This window comes from Bubalus bubalis, chromosome 6, assembly GCF_019923935.1.
Source record: "Bubalus bubalis isolate 160015118507 breed Murrah chromosome 6, NDDB_SH_1, whole genome shotgun sequence".
In the NCBI taxonomy this organism is placed as follows: Eukaryota; Metazoa; Chordata; class Mammalia; order Artiodactyla; family Bovidae; genus Bubalus; species Bubalus bubalis.
Genome location: NC_059162.1, coordinates 28780693 through 28798796, shown reverse-complemented (window position 1 = coordinate 28798796; position 18104 = coordinate 28780693). Strand labels below are relative to the sequence as shown.

At 37.4% G+C, this 18104-nt stretch overlaps 2 protein-coding genes across 5 annotated transcripts in view; both read right to left on the bottom strand.

Moving 5' to 3' along the window:
• Positions 1-1547: 1547 nt before the first annotated feature.
• On the bottom strand, positions 1548-11460 carry NRAS (NRAS proto-oncogene, GTPase). 2 transcript variants are annotated; one of them, XM_006064805.4, is made up of 7 exons: positions 11312-11453; positions 10684-10811; positions 8455-8633; positions 6339-6498; positions 5506-5629; positions 5143-5184; positions 1548-5035 (listed from the first exon to the last, which is right to left on the bottom strand). In XM_006064805.4, the coding sequence occupies exons 2-5, from the start codon at positions 10792-10794 to the stop codon at positions 5510-5512; spliced, it is 570 nt and encodes a 189-aa protein (XP_006064867.1). In that variant the 5' UTR covers positions 10795-10811; positions 11312-11453; the 3' UTR covers positions 1548-5035; positions 5143-5184; positions 5506-5509. The 2 variants fall into 2 exon arrangements, with proteins under 2 accessions (XP_006064867.1, XP_006064868.1); XM_006064806.4 differs by lacking the exon at positions 10684-10811 and having other exon boundaries at positions 11312-11460.
• A 100-nt stretch (positions 11461-11560) lies between these two features.
• CSDE1 (cold shock domain containing E1) overlaps positions 11561-18104 on the bottom strand; it is a 36093-nt gene continuing 29549 nt past the window's right edge. For all 3 annotated transcript variants that reach the window (XM_006064802.4, XM_006064803.4, XM_006064804.4), the window contains 5 exons: positions 17829-17948; positions 14983-15161; positions 13980-14143; positions 13291-13423; positions 11561-12863 (listed from right to left, as the gene is read on the bottom strand). In XM_006064802.4, coding sequence (XP_006064864.1) covers positions 12816-12863; positions 13291-13423; positions 13980-14143; positions 14983-15161; positions 17829-17948 — 644 coding nt within the window. In that variant the 3' untranslated portion in view covers positions 11561-12815. The remainder of the gene's footprint in view (positions 12864-13290; positions 13424-13979; positions 14144-14982; positions 15162-17828; positions 17949-18104) is intronic.

Sequence of the window (18104 nt, the reverse complement as noted above, 5' to 3'; positions counted from 1 at the left end):
AGTTTTCCTTTACTAAGGTATAGGACCACATTTCATTGCCCAGAGTACAATGGGAGCATTACAAAAGCATACCCTTCCATTTGGATACTAGACACTGATTCTCCATGCTCTCGAGTCATGGGGCTGGACAGAATCTGAAATGTGTCCTAAGTAGTTTTGCAAAATGATCACTAGCATGACCTCCTGGCCCCTTTACATGTATTTATGGATATCAAATAACTCATGCAACTTTTGGCCTTTTAATGACCTTGAGAATTGCTAGTTCTAAGAATAGAAACCTTAAAAGCACAGAGATATATGGGAGGTCCCCTTATATTCCAAATAAATAAGTTTCCTTAGCTTTTTCATCGTGTGTCTTTTCTGTAGCTTCATTTTGCTAAGCAAACAGCTGCTCTCATCAGTAAGACAATATTCTTTCCTCTTTCTCAGTTATCTGGGGGTCAAATATTAGAACAAAACATCTGATGTGAGGCATAGGTAACTGACTCAGGAGGAAATCTGTTTTAGATATACCAAGTCGATGATTCTGTTTGGCATATACATTTTACAATCTAAAGTATTTATACTCATCCTAGTAGCTAGAAACATTATTTTGTTGCTTAAATTTGGTTTCCTAAAGATTAATTCAGTCAAATACTAATGATCACATCTCTGCCTTTAAAAAAAAAGTGAAAATAAATTTGATGTCTTTGGTAGAATGAACCAAGGTCCTCATAATCACAGTATTCTGGTATTGACTGAAAAAGTCTAGGTTTGAAATCACTCTTTTATATCTCCTAAATTAGGACTGGGAAATCTGTGATATCCTTATTCAACTTCCCTATTTTGCAAAATGAGGAAACTACTGGCTAGAGGAGCAAAATTATAGTTGGAACCCATGTTCTCTGGCTCTCAAAACTACACCAAGATTCAAGCCTGAAACATCAGAATCTGCAATTCTTTTTCTTGGAATTTATCCTAAGGAAAAACTGGAAGATGTGCCCAAGGGTATGTGTGCAGTGATGTTTATCTCAGCACTATTTAAAATAGCCTCCCCAACACACTGACCCCCCAAAACCAGAAATGACTTAATCCATCAACAGACAACTAGGTAAATCAATTACAGTTCATTCATATAGTGGAATCTTACACAACCATCAAAAATAGTGCACATCTTATGGGAAAGGAATCCAAAGGGAGGGGATTATATGTATACACACAGCTGATTCATTTTGCTACACAGCAGAAACTAACACAACATTGTAAAGCAACTATATTCCAATAAAAATTAAAAAAAACAAAAAACAAAAAAACTACCAAGATTGGTAGACTGTGCAATAGCACAAAGATAGACCAAAAGATCCAATGGTAGTTTCTAACATTTCATGTTAATGTGTGAGAACCTGACATATAGCTATGAATCATACTTGACATACTAAAGCAGGCTCTGACTTACTTTATACTGACAAAATGAGGAACTCAGACCTTCCAATATAGTCCAAACATCACATCCCAAAGTCTGAATTTAATATTAACTTTCAACAAAGGCACATCAGTGGCAAAAACAATTATGACTAAGCAAAGAACTTCCAGTTTTTATTTTTTAAACATTTAACAAGAAAACATTCAACCAAATTTTAAAAAATTAGGATGGATTAATTTACAATAAAATAGTCAACTTAAAATACCAGCCCTTTCATTTAGGGCCAAGGAGGCCAATAGTTTCTGTTTGAACAGCAGAACTGCACAAAAGACATTTTTACCTTTATTTGATGGCACAGAAATATAAAAGTCATACAACTTTCACTGAGCTCCTCCCTTCCCCCCAGAGAATTCATACAACTGCTTCTTAGGTCAGTACTCAGGCCTTTAAAAATTATCAGTTATATTTTGAAATATATCTACAATTACTCTGAAAATGAGAACACTTTTAAAAACAATTCTTTTAAGAAACACCTTAAAATAATGTTGTGGCACATTAGGTTTCTTAAAGAAACAGCAAAAATGAAAAATAATGTTTAAGAATTATAGTCCCTTGTTTATAGAAACCACCCAAATAAAATAGTTTCTCTAATTAATTATCTTTGCTTCTTATAATTTATTAGCAGAGATGAATTACAAGAAGCAGAATGCACCCTCTTTTGGTTCTTGGTTGTAGCTGCCAGCTTAAGAGTTCATGACTATAAATGTAAAGCAAAATCTAACTATGCTCACCAATTCTGGAATGGAAAAAAACCCAAAGTATCTCTTTAAAGTGTTTCTCTATCCTTGCTTTCAAGTCAAGACAAAAAATTCACAGCAGTTTAAAGGATGCTGAAAAGACTAAACATGGAGCCCACTACAATACACACAGGATCATTCTACCTAGTACACTCCTGAAGTGAAAACTGTAACGAGTATGATATTACCAAGTAGCATTCTGTAGTAAGCTGTTGGAACAAGTACAGCACTCAGTGGATTCATTTACAGACAGGCATGGTAGCTTTCAGACAGAACACCTTATTTTCACAATCTTGAATGTGCAACCGCTAAAAAACAAACAAACATAAAGTAATATGTAATCTTTGACAGCTGGCCAGGCACTTAACTTGGGGAAAGAGACTTTCAGATTTTGAGGTAAACTATAATTGTTTTCAGCAATCACAAACATATTCTAAAAACTATAACACACTAACTGAAGTTATTCAGCGTTTAAAAGTTTGTCACTCTATCCTGCCAAAATTCACACCAAAGTGTAACTTTTTAAGAAGCTATTAAAAGAACATTTTCAAGTCTGAATTTTGGCCCCATTTAGATACTTCTGTGCTTAGAACATACTTGAGAAAACTAAAAGATACAAACATACAACAGTAAAGGGTGCAAGAGCCTAAAATGAGCTACTCCCCCCCACCTCCCCGCATCCCCGCATCTGACATTAGTAAGAGTCACACTGTCCGTCACACAGACAAGAGGAAGAAGAGGAGGAAGACAATACAACTGAGTTGACAAGCCTCAATCTATCCTCAAGGAAATGACAGCGCAATGCTCCAAGAGGAGCAGAAGCAAAGTGGCAGAGAGTTTCTGTCTATGGGTGTGGACTATGAAGGCTTCAGAATTAACACTAAGGAGCACAATTCTCTGGATTTTTCATTCTCTGGGTATACTATGACTTTTTCTTCTCTTCCTAATTCATTTCAAGGCAATGTGGAATTTGCTTAATAAATGACAACTCATATTAGAAGAGGACCTCAGTAAGTATTTACACATTAGAAGACGAGAACAGAAAGTGGCCATTTTGGAACGATTCTTTTATCAAAAGTTATCCAAGTCTATTTTCATTAGAATTATCAGGATATTATCTGCAAATAGAAAAGTCAAGTCTCATAATTATTAATTATATTTTCTATCCCTTCTCAAAACAGCAATTTCAATCCAAAGGCTACTTCTTGTTCAGCACAAACTTATCAGCTTGTTACCTGGTATGCCCAGACTAATTACTCAACATTGTTTTAAACCCTTAAAAGAACGTAAGAATAAAGAATATTTTTAAAATGTTGATCTGAGGCATCCTCACTCTCAAGAACTTGAGAAAAAAGATCAGCTTAATTTGATTTCCATGTGGCTAAAAATAGAGTCCAGATAAAGACTTCTAAGCTGACCCTTCTCAGGAAAACAAGTTTTTCCAGTCCTGGTTAAGAATTTCTATTAACTGACTTCTCCTTTCCTTGCAGGACTAACCACACACATCTGGCAAAACTATTAGCTGGAGTTAATGGTGAGCAAATGTGAAAGAATTTCTTTCTCTGTGATGCTAACTGGCTCACTGAAGTTTTGACACTGTGACCCTGGTCTATTAGCACCATGCTTTACTCAGCTGAAATAATTAATCAAGCCACTGCCATGAGGTGACAAACAGAGAAGGGGACCAAGGACAATTATATACATCAATAATTATTAATACCATGATATACAGTGAAAATGTGTCTATTAACATACTTGAGGCTTGAAAATCATTGATCACAGCTATTAAATAAAACTGCATCACACTTTTACAATTTTTGAACACCTGCAAATGTAGACTTCCTGATATGATCCAAATTAAAATATGAATGGAAGTTCATTGAACATTAGATTATCTGTAAGCTAAAAGGAATCAAATTATATGTTTTTCAGGTAGTAAACTACCAAAAAAAAAAGTGGAGGTTAGGTAAAAATTAAGTGAAATTATTCCTAATCATTTATAGTCTCATCTTTCTCTCGGAGAGCCCCAAAATAGGTCTCCAGAAAATCAACTTTATAGATGTAAGAAATGGCATCTGCTATCATATTGGTGTATCTTTCCCTCAAAGCTAGATGGGTCATAGACATATCTCAGACATTCATTCTCATGTATAACAGTTTCTGAGACATCTATTCCACTGAAGTATTGTAAAGGAAGTCTACGAGTCATTCCCAGGCAAAAGGCACTTCATCGTGAAAGTTACATTTAATTACAAGAAAGTTGAGAAGATGAGGGTAGACTCAAAAGGTCAGTATTCATTTTTGTATTTCTAAATACAGAGTAGATGCCAGTTTATAGAATATAGCTGATAACATTACAAACAAACCAGAGAGCAACATTAACTATATTCTCAGCAAAACAGTAATTTATGACATTTCTCCACAAACCAACATAGTTCCAAGTTCAACAATAAAAAGGAAAAAAAAAAAAAAATCACCAGCAGTTGCTACTTTAGAGCTCAAGACATTGTTTTCTACAGAATTTCATGTTTCTACAGTTTGGTTCTCTGTTTCAGAGTATTAATTGCTTTTCAGATGAAAAACCTGGGTGGCAGAGGTGTGTTTGTGTGTGCTGGGGGAGAACCCAGGGTGGAAAAATACTGGGAGTAACAAGAGGTTCAATTCTCTGGTCAGACAACCAAGTGAGGAGGTAGTTATTCTTGAGAACTTCTCAAATAGAGAATATTATATTGATCTACTGAGAGTTGGAGAAATAGCAGGAGCTTCTTTTTGAGACTGAAGATAGCAACAGGAATACTTCTCCTCCAGGGAAGTCAGGACCAGGGTGTCAGTGCAGCTGAAATAAAGATGGAATCTGTATAAATGGCACATAGAGAGTATTGGAAAAACAAGGTTACGAAATCAACATAAGTGATAATACATTCATTTCCAAACTTGTCCTACCTTGACAGTGGCTCTTTTCTGATGAGAGAACTTTAAAAGTATCTATGAGAAAAGAATATATACCATGTCATCATCAAATAGTGATCCTTTACGCTTCTGGTAATATATTTCATAAACAAAGTCTTCTAATTTCTAATATTATTGAAAAGGTAACACTGTCTGTAAAATAATTACATGTTTTAAAAACAGTTTAGGCTGCACACTCTCAGAAAGGCTGCCAAAAGGAAAGCAGTTAATTTTAGATTTTTAAATGAGGTGAAACTCTCAGTTAAATGGCAACACAGAAAAAAGATAACAGCACTCCTCTTCCAAATTGCCTGAACAGTACTTACACCTACATCGAGAGAAGACACGCTCACTCACCTTGTTACACCACCACACATGGCAGCCCCATACAGCCTTGAGTGCCATCATCACTGCTGTTGAGCTTTTTCATCCGGTACTGGCGTATTTCTCTTACCAGTGTGTAAAAGGCGTCTTCAACACCCTATACAAGAGAGAAAACGAGAAAGGCAGCTTACACAGCCCAAGTTGTAAGCTCTAATTTGTACTTCCTTATGTGGATTTAAAATGGCAATTATTCAATTACTAGCTGAAAAATAGGCTGAGCGTTCCTACTGTATCACATTAGCAGGCTGATATACAAACAGCACTTTTTGCAAAAATAACATTCAAGCAAAAGAAAATGGGTAACAGGAGACATATAGAACCCTCAAATCTAAAGATTTCATTCAGGAGGGCCTATACCTTAAACAGTAGCTGGTGTTGATGGAGAAAGGACTAACGTTTTAAGTATCTTTAATCAAGGGTCTTCATTTAGAAATACTTGTGCATGTTAAAGCAGGCGTAAAAAAGAAACCAGATCAGAATATTAATAAATTTATTTTGGGTTTAAACTGCAGATTAAAAAAACAGAACTTTATTAAAAAATCCAAACCAGGGACTTTCCTGGTGGTCCAGTGGTTAAGACTCCATGCTCCCAATGCAGGTGGCTAGGGTTTGATCCCTCATCAGGGAACTAGATCCCACATGCAGCAACTAAGACCAGATGCAGTCAAATTCATAAAAAAAACCCCACAAAACCAAAACCAACCCAAACAACAAAGAATGCAGATCACATCTCTAGCGAAGAGTCCATCAATCAAACTTTTTCTGCTTAAACAAACCCTTGCCAGATGCTGAAAGCTGTACTATACCTGTCTGGTCTTGGCTGAGGTTTCAATGAATGGAATCCCATAACTTTTAGCCAGTTCATGGGCTTGTTTTGTGTCAACTGTCCTTGTTGGCAAATCACACTTGTTTCCTACTAGCACCATAGGTACATCATCCGAGTCCTTTACACGCTTAATCTGTTCCCTAAAAGAAGGCAATGTATTATGGTAACATAAGAATAAACTTTTAGGAAGGAATAAACAGTCTAAAGTAAAAAAATAGAATCTAACAAACTTCAGCTAGCCCTATTGGCTTCTAGTATTGCGTTTCCCTGTTTTTGTTTTTAACTACTTGCATACTAAGAAGACTGGTTTAGACTTGATGCAATAGCCACATGGAAGCCAAGTACCAGTTCACTTTCTATCTTGACACAGGCCCCTTTTAGGTTTCTTGATTCTCTGAAGAGCTGGGCTCTGGATTTAACTGGCAACTCAAAATCACACTCTAGATTAAGGTCTGAAGTATAAAAAGTAAAGCTTACTGCTTCCAAATAACTTTTTGAAGATTCCTAGAGTATGACAGTATTTAATGCAAGACAGTCTATCCACTTCTCTGGATGGGTGGTGTCCAAACATTTTCTTCAAACAAAATTACAGCTGGAAGTCCAAGACATAAATTGGAACACACTATAACTGCTTTTATTAACAGCAGATTAAAAGATCTGAACTCCCAACTGATAGTACTCTCTTCAACGATAAGACATACGACACAGCAGTGTGGAAACTATTGCTCCAGATTCTCTGGACCAACCCTGTCCAACGGGTATTCTCATGATGACGGAAACATTCTCCAGCCGCCCCGTCCAATTATGTCTACTAGTCACATGAAGCTACTGAACACCCGAAAAGTCAGTTGCTAACGAGGGACCAAGGAACTAACTCTTGAATTGTTAATTCTACTGAATTTGAATAACCACAAATGGTTTGTGTCTACCATACTGCACAGCACTGCTCTAGACTCTCCCTTTGAATTACACACACAATCATGAACTTGAAATGCATTTCACTGGCTATCTACAGAACTGAGCTTTGTTTGGTGTGATGGCAGTACCCTATGTGAAGGGATAAGACAAGACAGCTGAAGAGGAAAATGATTTGTAGAAATTTAGCAAATATTTATTAGGTGCTTGCCAAGTGTCAAGCATTTTATTCAGTGCTTTATTAATTCCAGAGAGAAAATGGAAAGTAGAACAGGTTTAGGGGAAGAAAACCAGTTTTGGACTAGTTTCTAAGAGTTGACATCTTCATATGGTTGGAGTGTACACCAGGACTTAAAGTTACAGGCAGAACACTTGCGTAGCATTTACTCTGTGGCAAACATTGCTCTGAGGGATTCCCATATTTATTAACTAATTTAATTTTCGCAGCAACTCTGAGTAAGTACCACTGTCTTCATACTGTTAGATAAGGAGGCTCAGAGATTTAATAGTTTGCCCCAAGCTTCCATGGCTAAGAGATGATGGAGTCAAGCTGTAACCCAGGCACAGTTTATATTCCTAACCACTATATTATTCTGCTTAAAAGCACAGGTCTAAGAAAAAGAAGCCCTGGGTTTTTGGTTCTGGGTCTATTAATAACAATCATGACTATGAAAACCTAACAAACCTCCTTCTGAACTTTGCTTCTGTAAAATAAGAATGTCATACCAGAATTTATATGGTCCCATCGAGCTTTGAAAGTTAAAGTTCTGTGCAGAAAGGCCATCTTTACATTCCTTTGTCCTGCTTTCTTTATCTACCCTCTCCCCATTTTTTTTTCTTCCTGTTATTGTCTCTGTTACTGAAGAGTGTTTTTCAGAGGTGTCTTCTGCTCTTGAGATTCCTTAGTGATCTCTCATAACAAAACCTCTAGTTCTAAATCACTACCATTAGCAAGCCTCATGTATGTATTACCACGCATTCTAGCCGAAGTAGATTATGTAAAATAAATCCCAGTATTAACTTTCAGTAATAACCCCAGATTTCCAATACCACAACCTAAAAGAAATTCTTTTCATAATTAAAAATCTGTATCTTCCCTAGTGCGGTATCCTCATCCCTATCCCAAAACTTCAGAACACACTTAAAGATCATCCTTTCAGAAAAAACAATGCTCCTAGTACCTGTAGAGGTTAATATCTGCAAATGATTTGCTATTATTGATGGCAAATACACAAAGGAAGCCTTCGCCTGTCCTCATGTATTGGTCTCTCATGGCACTGTACTCCTCTTGTCCAGCTGTATCCAGTATGTCCAACAGACAGGTTTCACCATCTATAACCACCTGTTTTCGGTAGGAATCCTGGGGTGTGGAGGGCAGGAGGGTAGGGAGAGAGGGAGATTCCATTTTTATTAAAAATCATAGGGAATGCAATGTTACTGCCAAGGTTAAACAAACTCTAATCAAGTCCAACTCTGTCTCTTTGCTTTGTCCCTCAAACTGCTAATATATACATAATCACATAGAAAGTACTTAATGTCACCCTAGGAAAAAGTCCCAAATGCTATATGCCTGCAGAAGAGAAAATGTGGTCACTGTTCCTGGAAAAGATGAAGAAAACATGGTAATTCAAAGGATAGTTCTATTGCAGATAAGATAGAGATTAGGTTCATAGTGTATTTCACTGAAGTATGAACTGCACTTCTCTTGTTTGAGTTGTCTATTGTCAATTTACTATTCTACCACCAATTATAACTTGGCTTAGGATACAGTGTCTTTTGTGTTCATGATTATATACACAAATATCATTTATTTCAGAAAAGGTTATAATACCAAACTATTTTTCTCATCATGACAGATGTCATCATGAATATTTGGGAATATTCATCCACATGAATATTTTTCAAATATTCATGAATCAAATTCCTGAAAGTTCCAAACAAGGTTAAGTTACATTAATTCCTTGGGAAGAAAGAGATGCACAGATCATATTTAAAAAAAAATTCAATTTGGCTCAAACGCAAAATTTTTACCTTTTTTTTAAAAAAAAAATTTATGTTCTGGGAATTCAAAGAAAATAACCTCATCACACACTAAAGATCTGGATTCAGAAACAGTATGTAACACAGTTTGCCAGCCTATTCAACAGCTCCTCAGTAACTTACTGCATTTCAGGACTGTAATATACTTTCAAATTAACAGAGAATTCACATTGCCAAAACTTCCCTGAAGCATGAAATACGGTCAAGTGTATGAGTGTTCTGGGGAAATAAGCAAAATTAAAATTATAAAGATAGGTTTTAGTCAAACTAAAATATGATAACAGAAGTCAGAGCAGTGGTTATTTCCTGGCAGGACAAGGGGGTTTACTGACTGGAAAGGGGCATGAGAGAACTCTCCTGAGCATTGGAAACAGTCTATATTGTTATCTATGTGATGCTTACATGGTGTACACAAATTTAAAGCCACTGAGCTGTAGCTATAAGACTTACTTTATGTAAACTACCTTTTAACAAATAAAACTCTGAAAAACATCAAAACGTTACAACCATTAATATTAAAGCTGGTAAGCCTAAAATAAAATGTTGCCAAGGACTAATTTTTAAGGATGCTTATATTAGAGATAGCTTGCATTAAACACTTAGTGGTTAGGTAGTACAAAGACCAGGGTGTGGATTAAAATAATCTCTATAGAGTTTTACATTTCTAAATTGAATAAGATTACAAACTATTTATGTAAAGGGTTTTAGATACCACTTACTGAAATCAATCTGTAACATGAACTCCTACAAACACAACAGAATCCTTAAATAAGTAATAATCACACTGCATCAGCATCCACAAAAATTTAACATACTTGATTTTTCACATCGCTTGTGTGTCAGGCAAGACAAATTTACGGTACTTTACTAGACGAAGAGAGTGATTGCCCACTATCACATAACTAATAAACTGAAAACAGGACGGTACTCCAAGGCACAGTGACTCAAAATCTCATGTTCCTTCTACCTCAACTTGCTTCCAACTATGTAAGAAACACCTAGATCTCTCAATCCTTTTTCTCCTTCCTGCTATTATTCAGATATTTATACTATGACCTGTGTTCTTTTTAACAGAGCTGTCATATGAAGAAACTAAACGAGTTCAACAATGAGTTTGCAACAGTTTACAAAACGGTTAAAAACTGTAAACTTTTTATAAAATCTTCAGCAGCTAATAAAAATGAACTCTTTCCCACAAACATGTTAAAAAAAGCTCAATTTATTGTATTACTAAACACAGAGCCCCAAATTACTTTTTGTCTTCTGATCATTCCTTTAGCTAAAGAACAGCTGAAGGGTACGGGGGAGGGAATGGGTAAGACTAAATGGCAACAGAGAGGTACGGTCAGCGGACTACCACTGGGCCTCACCTCTATGGTGGGATCATATTCATCTACAAAGTGGTTCTGGATTAGCTGGATTGTCAGTGCACTTTTCCCAACACCACCTGCTCCAACCACCACCAGTTTGTACTCAGTCATTTCACACCAGCAAGAACCTGTGGGAAAGCAGCAATTAGGGTTAACTGGCGAATCACAGAAGTTCAAAGCTTTCTGTAATCAACAGTAATTAAAACCAGAATTTGAAATGGATTGGTTCCGTACACGTTCATCTCCACTTGGTTCTCAAAGTGATTCAGGAGTGCAAAAACACTTGCAGGTTACTGTGGATCTCAGAATTCTGGATTAATCTTCCAGCTACCCTCAACCTCGTTTTCAAGACTTTGGGCCCCGCCCTCAGACTAAGGTAAAGGAAACCCCCCTTCCTAGTCCTCCTGTAAATCTCCTCAGCTTTGGGGGACGGCGGCCAGGCTGTCTCCCTTTCTTAGTACCCCTCGCCCCCGCCCGCCTTTCCCAGAGAACTCCCCCGTAGGGCTCAAATCGAAGGACACCTCCGCCCAGGGCCTTTGTTTCCAGTTCGTAGATTCCGCTCGATTTCTGGCAACAACGAATTATCACTACGCTCGAAAGCTGAACGCTACACACGCCAGAGCCTTACCTCTAGCTCCACTGCCTCCACTTCGGATAGATTACGACCACAACCGGGAAAATTGTTGGGAGACCCCGGAACCGCCATGAACAGCCCCCACTAGGGAGCGGCACTTCCGGCCCCGCCCGAAACGTAATCAGCCTGCGCCCAAGTCCCCGCCCCGGCCACGTGGGCCTCTGACCCAGGAGTCACGCGGCAGACCGCACCCAGACCCGCCCCTCCCATACAGGACGTTTTAAAAATGAAAGCGCTAGGTGCTAGTGTCTCAAAAATCAGTAAAACTTTATTCGCTTCCATTCTTTCGCCATTAACAGAAAACTGGAGAAAGCAAAATGTTATGTGTTTACAAAGATAAATGGCCTCTTTACCCAGAGAAGATCAAAACCTCAAACGACAACGGGGAAGATAAAACACCCTCCCCCACATCCCCTGAGCTGACCCAAGTCATCTTAGACAAAGCCTTCAGTCCACTGGCCAGGGACCTTGTATATGGCCAATTCAAGATGAGGGCCAAGAAATCAGACCAATCCGTTCCCGTGATAAAAAGTCGAACAGAAGCTACACCAAGGGTCAAGTGCCTGTATTTTTACAGGACACAGGAACCAGGCGGCTACTTATAAAAAAAACAAGATTCATTTCAGGCACAACTTTTTTATTATTTTTTCTTTTCTTTTGTTTTGAAATCAGTAAAAGAAACTGGGTCCTATAAGCTGCAGTGATCTAAGCAGCAGCAAGTTTGTGCATTCGTCTTTTTGTTTTTGTTTAAATACGTTTAAATTATCACACTGCTGGCACACTTCATTTGCATGAAATTCTGCACCATACATACTAATTGTAGTCAAGTTACCCACCCCCCACGCCAGGAAAAAAAAAAAAAACTACTCTGGAAGATAATTTTCACTGAAATCTAACCAAACTTCGTTAAGTGGACTGTGACAAGATTATAAATGATATGAAAAATAACATTTTAACATTTGGCCATCAACTTAAGGAAATGGTTTGCCTATACAAATTTTGGTAATTTTTAATATATTCTACCCTCATATGGTCCTCAGAATTAAAGCATAATAAACAGAAAAGGAAAAAGAATGCAACTGAGTGCTAAGGCAGAAATCTTGCCAGAAGTAATGAAGGTAGAGTATATACTAAATATCAAGTGCAGAATTTCATAGGGCCAACAAGTTAACAGTCTATATTTTTCTCTTACACAGGCGAAGTGGATTTTGCAATTACCAGTTGCGTTAAATGCACCAAATAAAGCTCCTAAAATTGATACTATAAGGCGCCACCTTAAGTTTTCCAGGCTGCAACTGTGCATAATTTTAAAATGGTTTTCTTAAATTTATTTATTTTTTTAAACATAACACGAGGAAGGTGTTAAAACTGGTGTAATAGCTCAATAGAATAAGTATTCCAGATTTTGGGAGGGATGAAGAGGGAGATATTCAGAACCCTTCACCAGAATCCCCCCAACTTGATCATAGTGGATTAATGATGTGCTTTGTGGATGTGGTTAGTCAATCACACCAGCTTGACGGATCTTTCTTTCTGCACCAAATCCCTGTGAAGAAATAAAATCGCAGTTAATGACCCATGTGTGTGACAATCACGGTACATTCACAATCCCAAAATGTAACATGATATATATATCACATATATGTATGTGTGATATTAATATATAATACCAAAGTATTACTCTCTATCACCACCAATTCTTTTGCAGAGGAGGAAATCTATAGTATGCTTTCCTGAGCTATTACCTAAACAATGTTCAAAGTATCAGAACACCAAGAAATGTTCCTCTCATTGTAAGAACCACTATGTCAGGGGCTGACCCAGTATGTAAGGATCCTAACTGATTATGATAGTGATACTTGAAGCACTTTCATAAATTAAGCTCTTTGAGCTATACTAAAATAGGACCTCAAGTAGTATGTTGGTTTATCAGTTGCCCCCATTAACCCCCTATAACTTGTATGCCTTCATACCATTGAGTTATCTGGTCCCCTTGGCTGACGAAGAACCATTAGGCGAGGAGCACTGGCATCATCCAGGGTGATATTCTTCAAGCGATTGACCAGCCTATCAGGTCGTGGAGCTGCAACAGCCTTGGGGCCCTCGCTATAACAAAGTCAAGAGATGAGAATAAGCAACATTTGGTGGGAAGAAAGTAAGTACATGCAGAATGTGTCTTCTACCTAACTATCCAAATGACTCAGTGTTAATGAGGGGGGACTCTTGCCTCACCTAGCCAACTGGCTAGCAAGACAGGACAGACAAGTTGGTTTATCTTTTCATTCCCAACTCAAGGTTTATTACTGTGTAGGAGCTGAAAGAATCATTTGGGTGAGGTTCATCCCTAGACTGGTCCGCAATCAGAAAGACCAGTTCTGCAGACACATAAAACAAGGTACTGGGTATGAAAAAAAACCATAGAAAAGGAAAAATATGAAGAAATATTTCCAGAGGCTCTTAGCTCCTCTCATGCTAATGGTGTTATTAAAACAAAAACATAGTGCCAGAAATGGTAAACTATAAAATTTAGACAATGAAGAAATAACCACAAAGTGGCAGAAGCAAATTACAAAAAGCAGTGATGGAAAGTCAAGAAACATGATAGAGCAGAGATTACAAAAGTTAAAAGACAAAGGTTACTAATGAACAACAACAAACTCACCAGACTCGCCAAACATTACAAGCACTGCACTTGCCAGTGCGCTGATTAAGAATCACTGAGAATTCCACCTCATCTCCTGCTTGTAGCTCAATGCCATCCTGAACTTCTTTCACATGGAAAAAGAGCTTCTTGCTATCTCCTACTTCATAGTTAATGAAGCCAAACTGAAAATTTAAAAAGATAGTAGTGTAAAAAAGACACACCATAGGAGGGAAAAGGAAACTCACTTTGAATGAAGCACAATGCATAACCCTAATTAGAAGGGGATTTATAAAACATGGTGTCAATGCTGATGCTCCAGTTCAGCTGCCTGGGTCTGCAAAACTTAGGCAAGAAATGTATCTTTGAAATCACTGCCATTCACTCTAGCACAGCCAGAGTAACAAAGGTTATCTTGTGCCTACATATAATACGTGAACCAAGCTTTTGAATTAAGCAAAATCAGAAAAGTTGTTACTTGAACATATGCTTGTTCTGCTCCCTTCCAAAATCAAGCTGGGTTATGGTATTACTAGAAACAGACATACAAAATGTTATATTCACTGTACTGAAATTTTTAAAAAAAGTCTTCTCTAAGGACTCACAGATTCCCTTGAGATCTTAAGTACCAGAACAGTTTCATTTGCCCAAAGTTTATTTTATGAAAACTTCTATATACATGGTTTCTTTCTTTGTGTGGTCTACAAAAGAAGCTCTGAGCTCAAGTATGAAAAACTGTTAATATGTCTTTCTATTCTGGAAGTCTCACTCTGAACTTATTTTCCCCGTTATGTTAGTTATTAGTACTACTTTTACTTTCCTTTTGCTACTATTGCCATTTTTTTCTTTCCATGTGGTTTTTCAGTTTTTAATATGCTCTTCAAATCATTGAAAAGGAAGATAAAGTGAAAATTAAAAAAAAATGAATGTTGATGGTTCCTGCTTGGCTGAAAAATTTTCAAGGGTTTGTTTGGTTACCAACTCATAAAAAGATCCAGTTGGATCCAGAGGTATTACCACTTACCTGATCTTTCACACACTCCACTGTAGCCCTACGCAGGGGTGTGATGTTGTAGGCCATAGTCTGTGCGTTTTGGCCCAGGACACACAACTGGAACTTGACACTCTCCCCTTTCTGTAGGCAATCCCCTTTGTTGGCCATCCCAACTATGCCAAATGGATAGACCTCACCTTTCATATCCCCTGTAGGGAGAAACAAGTACAAAGTCTAAAAGCTAATATTTCACAACAGCCCTCTCTGTTGATGGTCCTAATAAATTTATAAATAATTTGCTAAAAATACTATATTCACTAAGATTTTTAATACCTGAGAAACTCTACTTTAAAGCTTCAATAAAATCCTGGTAGCTAAACACTACCATGAAAATAAAGGAAAACTTGTAGCTCATTGTCATTTACTAGCTAATGAACAGCTTTCAACCAAGTATATAGGGAAAATGAAAAACTCCAACAACACTATCACTTACCATCTCATTACCTAATTTTAAAGCACTATGGATTGCTCACATGATCCACTGGATTATCTTCTTTCCAAGTGCACAATATGAGTGAGTCAAAAACATTTCTGATCCATACCCAACTGGGCATTAAACAAGCCAAGCACAAGCAAAAGCACAATGTAGACAAATTTTTTGGCATTCCACCTTTCTTTGTTCTGATTGTGGTGCTCTCAAACCTAAGGCACTTTTCTCCTAGATGGCCCATCACACTTTTTCTTAATGTCAGATAGTAAATATTTTAATCTTACAGAATCCTATCTCTGTCACAAGTACTCAATTTTGCTGTTGGCAGTGAGAAAGCAAAGACAGTATGTAAATGAACAGCTGTGGTTGTGTTTCAAGAAAATTTTATTAATAAAAACAAGTCATCTTATTTGCTGAGCTTTGCCCTGGAATAAAAAGTTGGCTGGAAGTCAAGGCAGGCTACAGATAAAAACCAGGCCAAAGGGTTCATTCAGCTACCTATCAGTTCACCTGGATAGTGAATACACCACTGAATCAACAAAAGTAGAAATGAGGGTAAAAATATCAGATGGAAGAAGTAGCTTCAAAATTGGGAATGCATTTAACCATTCTCTTGATGATTACAGAGGCAAGTGAAGATTTTCTTTTCAAACCGAGAGAAACTAAAAACTATGAGGAGACTGCCAAATAGAGCAAGTCATACAGAAGTATTAGAGACAACTAGACTAAGTGACAGAGAGGGCAATGGCACCCCACTCCAGTACTCTTGCCTGGAGAATCCCACGGACGGAGGAGCCTGGTAGGCTGCAGTCCATGGGGTCGCAAAGAGTCGGACACGACTGAGCGACTTCACTTTCATGCATTGGAGAAGGAAATGGCAACCCACTCCAGTGTTCTTGCCTGGAGAATCCCAGGGACGGGGGAGCCTGGTGGGCCACCGTCTATGGGGTCGCACAGAGTCAGAAGCAACTTAGCAGCAGCAGCAGACTGTGATATTGGTAGTAACTACCATTTATTAAACACTATACTGATTCATATTTAATCTTTATAGAACCTTTTGAGGTTGAAGATATTATCTTCATTTTAAAACTGAAGAAACTGAGTAAGGAAAGATTTGTCTAAGGTTATACAGCTAGCAAGTGAAAAGAGCTTGTGTGCAGATCTACGTCTGTCCAACACTGAAACCCCTGGTCTTATATTAGGTTAGCTGTCTTCCTGAAAGAGCTGTTCTCACCACCAAGTGGGGAAAATGTGATCTGTAGAGTCCCAGAAAACTCTAGGCTTGGAGATTTCAGGAAAGTTTCCTTTTCTACAAAACCTTGCTTTTAGACTATATCGAAGTGTTGAAGATTAAGTGGATTAGGGGTTGGGAATGCAAAAAAAAGTAAAAGGGAAAATGAAAGAGAGGAAAAAGGGTATTTTGATGTTATCTCATGAGTTAAAGTTAGCTGCCCACACCCACATGGCCCTTTTAGGGGTTTGATAATCATCATGGCATCATAGTTCAATAATGACTTGCTATAAAGTTAATTCATATTTGGAGATGTGCATATATGAGGATACTGGTTTCACAGAAAAAAGAAATTCCTAAGAACTCATGTGATAAAAGAACAGGTCCATCAAGGCTAATTTCCTTCTCTCATATGACCTGCTCTTTCCACTTTATGTTCTTCTATGACTCCCAGATGGCACAAGATTTATTCTCTTTTTAAATCACGCTATCATCTTTCGTTGGCATTTCAAACCCTCTTATCAACCTCATCCTTATAGTAATTCTGCTATATTAATCATCCAGTATTCCCTACTGTATTTCCATTGCAAACCTGTTGGTCTTTCTGTTGTTTGTAGCAAGCCATTACAGCAGTTCTCAGGGAGTTGTCAAGATTGGGGAAAAAAGGCAGAAAAATGAAAAATAGGGAGCCCTGACCTAGAGACAAGTAGTAGGATCTTCATGGTATCCTGTAAGTAACAGACATAGTAAAATTTTACAGGAAGCAAAAATGTTTATAGAATTGAATACTTACTAGGACATTTTGTCAATACTGATGTAAATAACCAGTGAATAATAAGAGGACAAAATTGTATTAAACCCAGCCAATTGTCAATGTCTGATTATCAACCATTAAATGCATATTTTTAGTGTGAGATTTTGTTCTTAGTCTATTATAACTCAGTTAGTAGCTCACATATCAGTCATTTATTCACATAAACCCAGGCTGATCTCATTTCCAAGAAATAAAAAAAAATAACAGCCAAGCATGGGTAGGAAAATAAAATCACTTCTCCTTAATTCAGTTTTTAAGGACAAATGCAACACATTTTTAAATCTTCAACATGCTCATCTGAAGGTAAGGCAAATTTCAAAACATGATAAAGATGTTCTTACCTTCGTCCACGATCTCAATCATTCCTTGGTACTCATTCTGTGTTGGATCAACACTCCTCAAGGGGCGAATGACTTTACCAGAGTAGATGGTGGGATCAGCTTCCTCAGTAATGCCATTCACTACAAAACAAAAGCATGTATACCTCTCTCTCCACAAATATATTGAAATGCTATTCCATAGGATTAAAAATCAAAAAGCAAAAATCATCAGGACAAATGTTAATAGAGGGCTAGCAGGTTGTCTGCTAGTCTTAAAATACTTCTAAGCTCTTATTA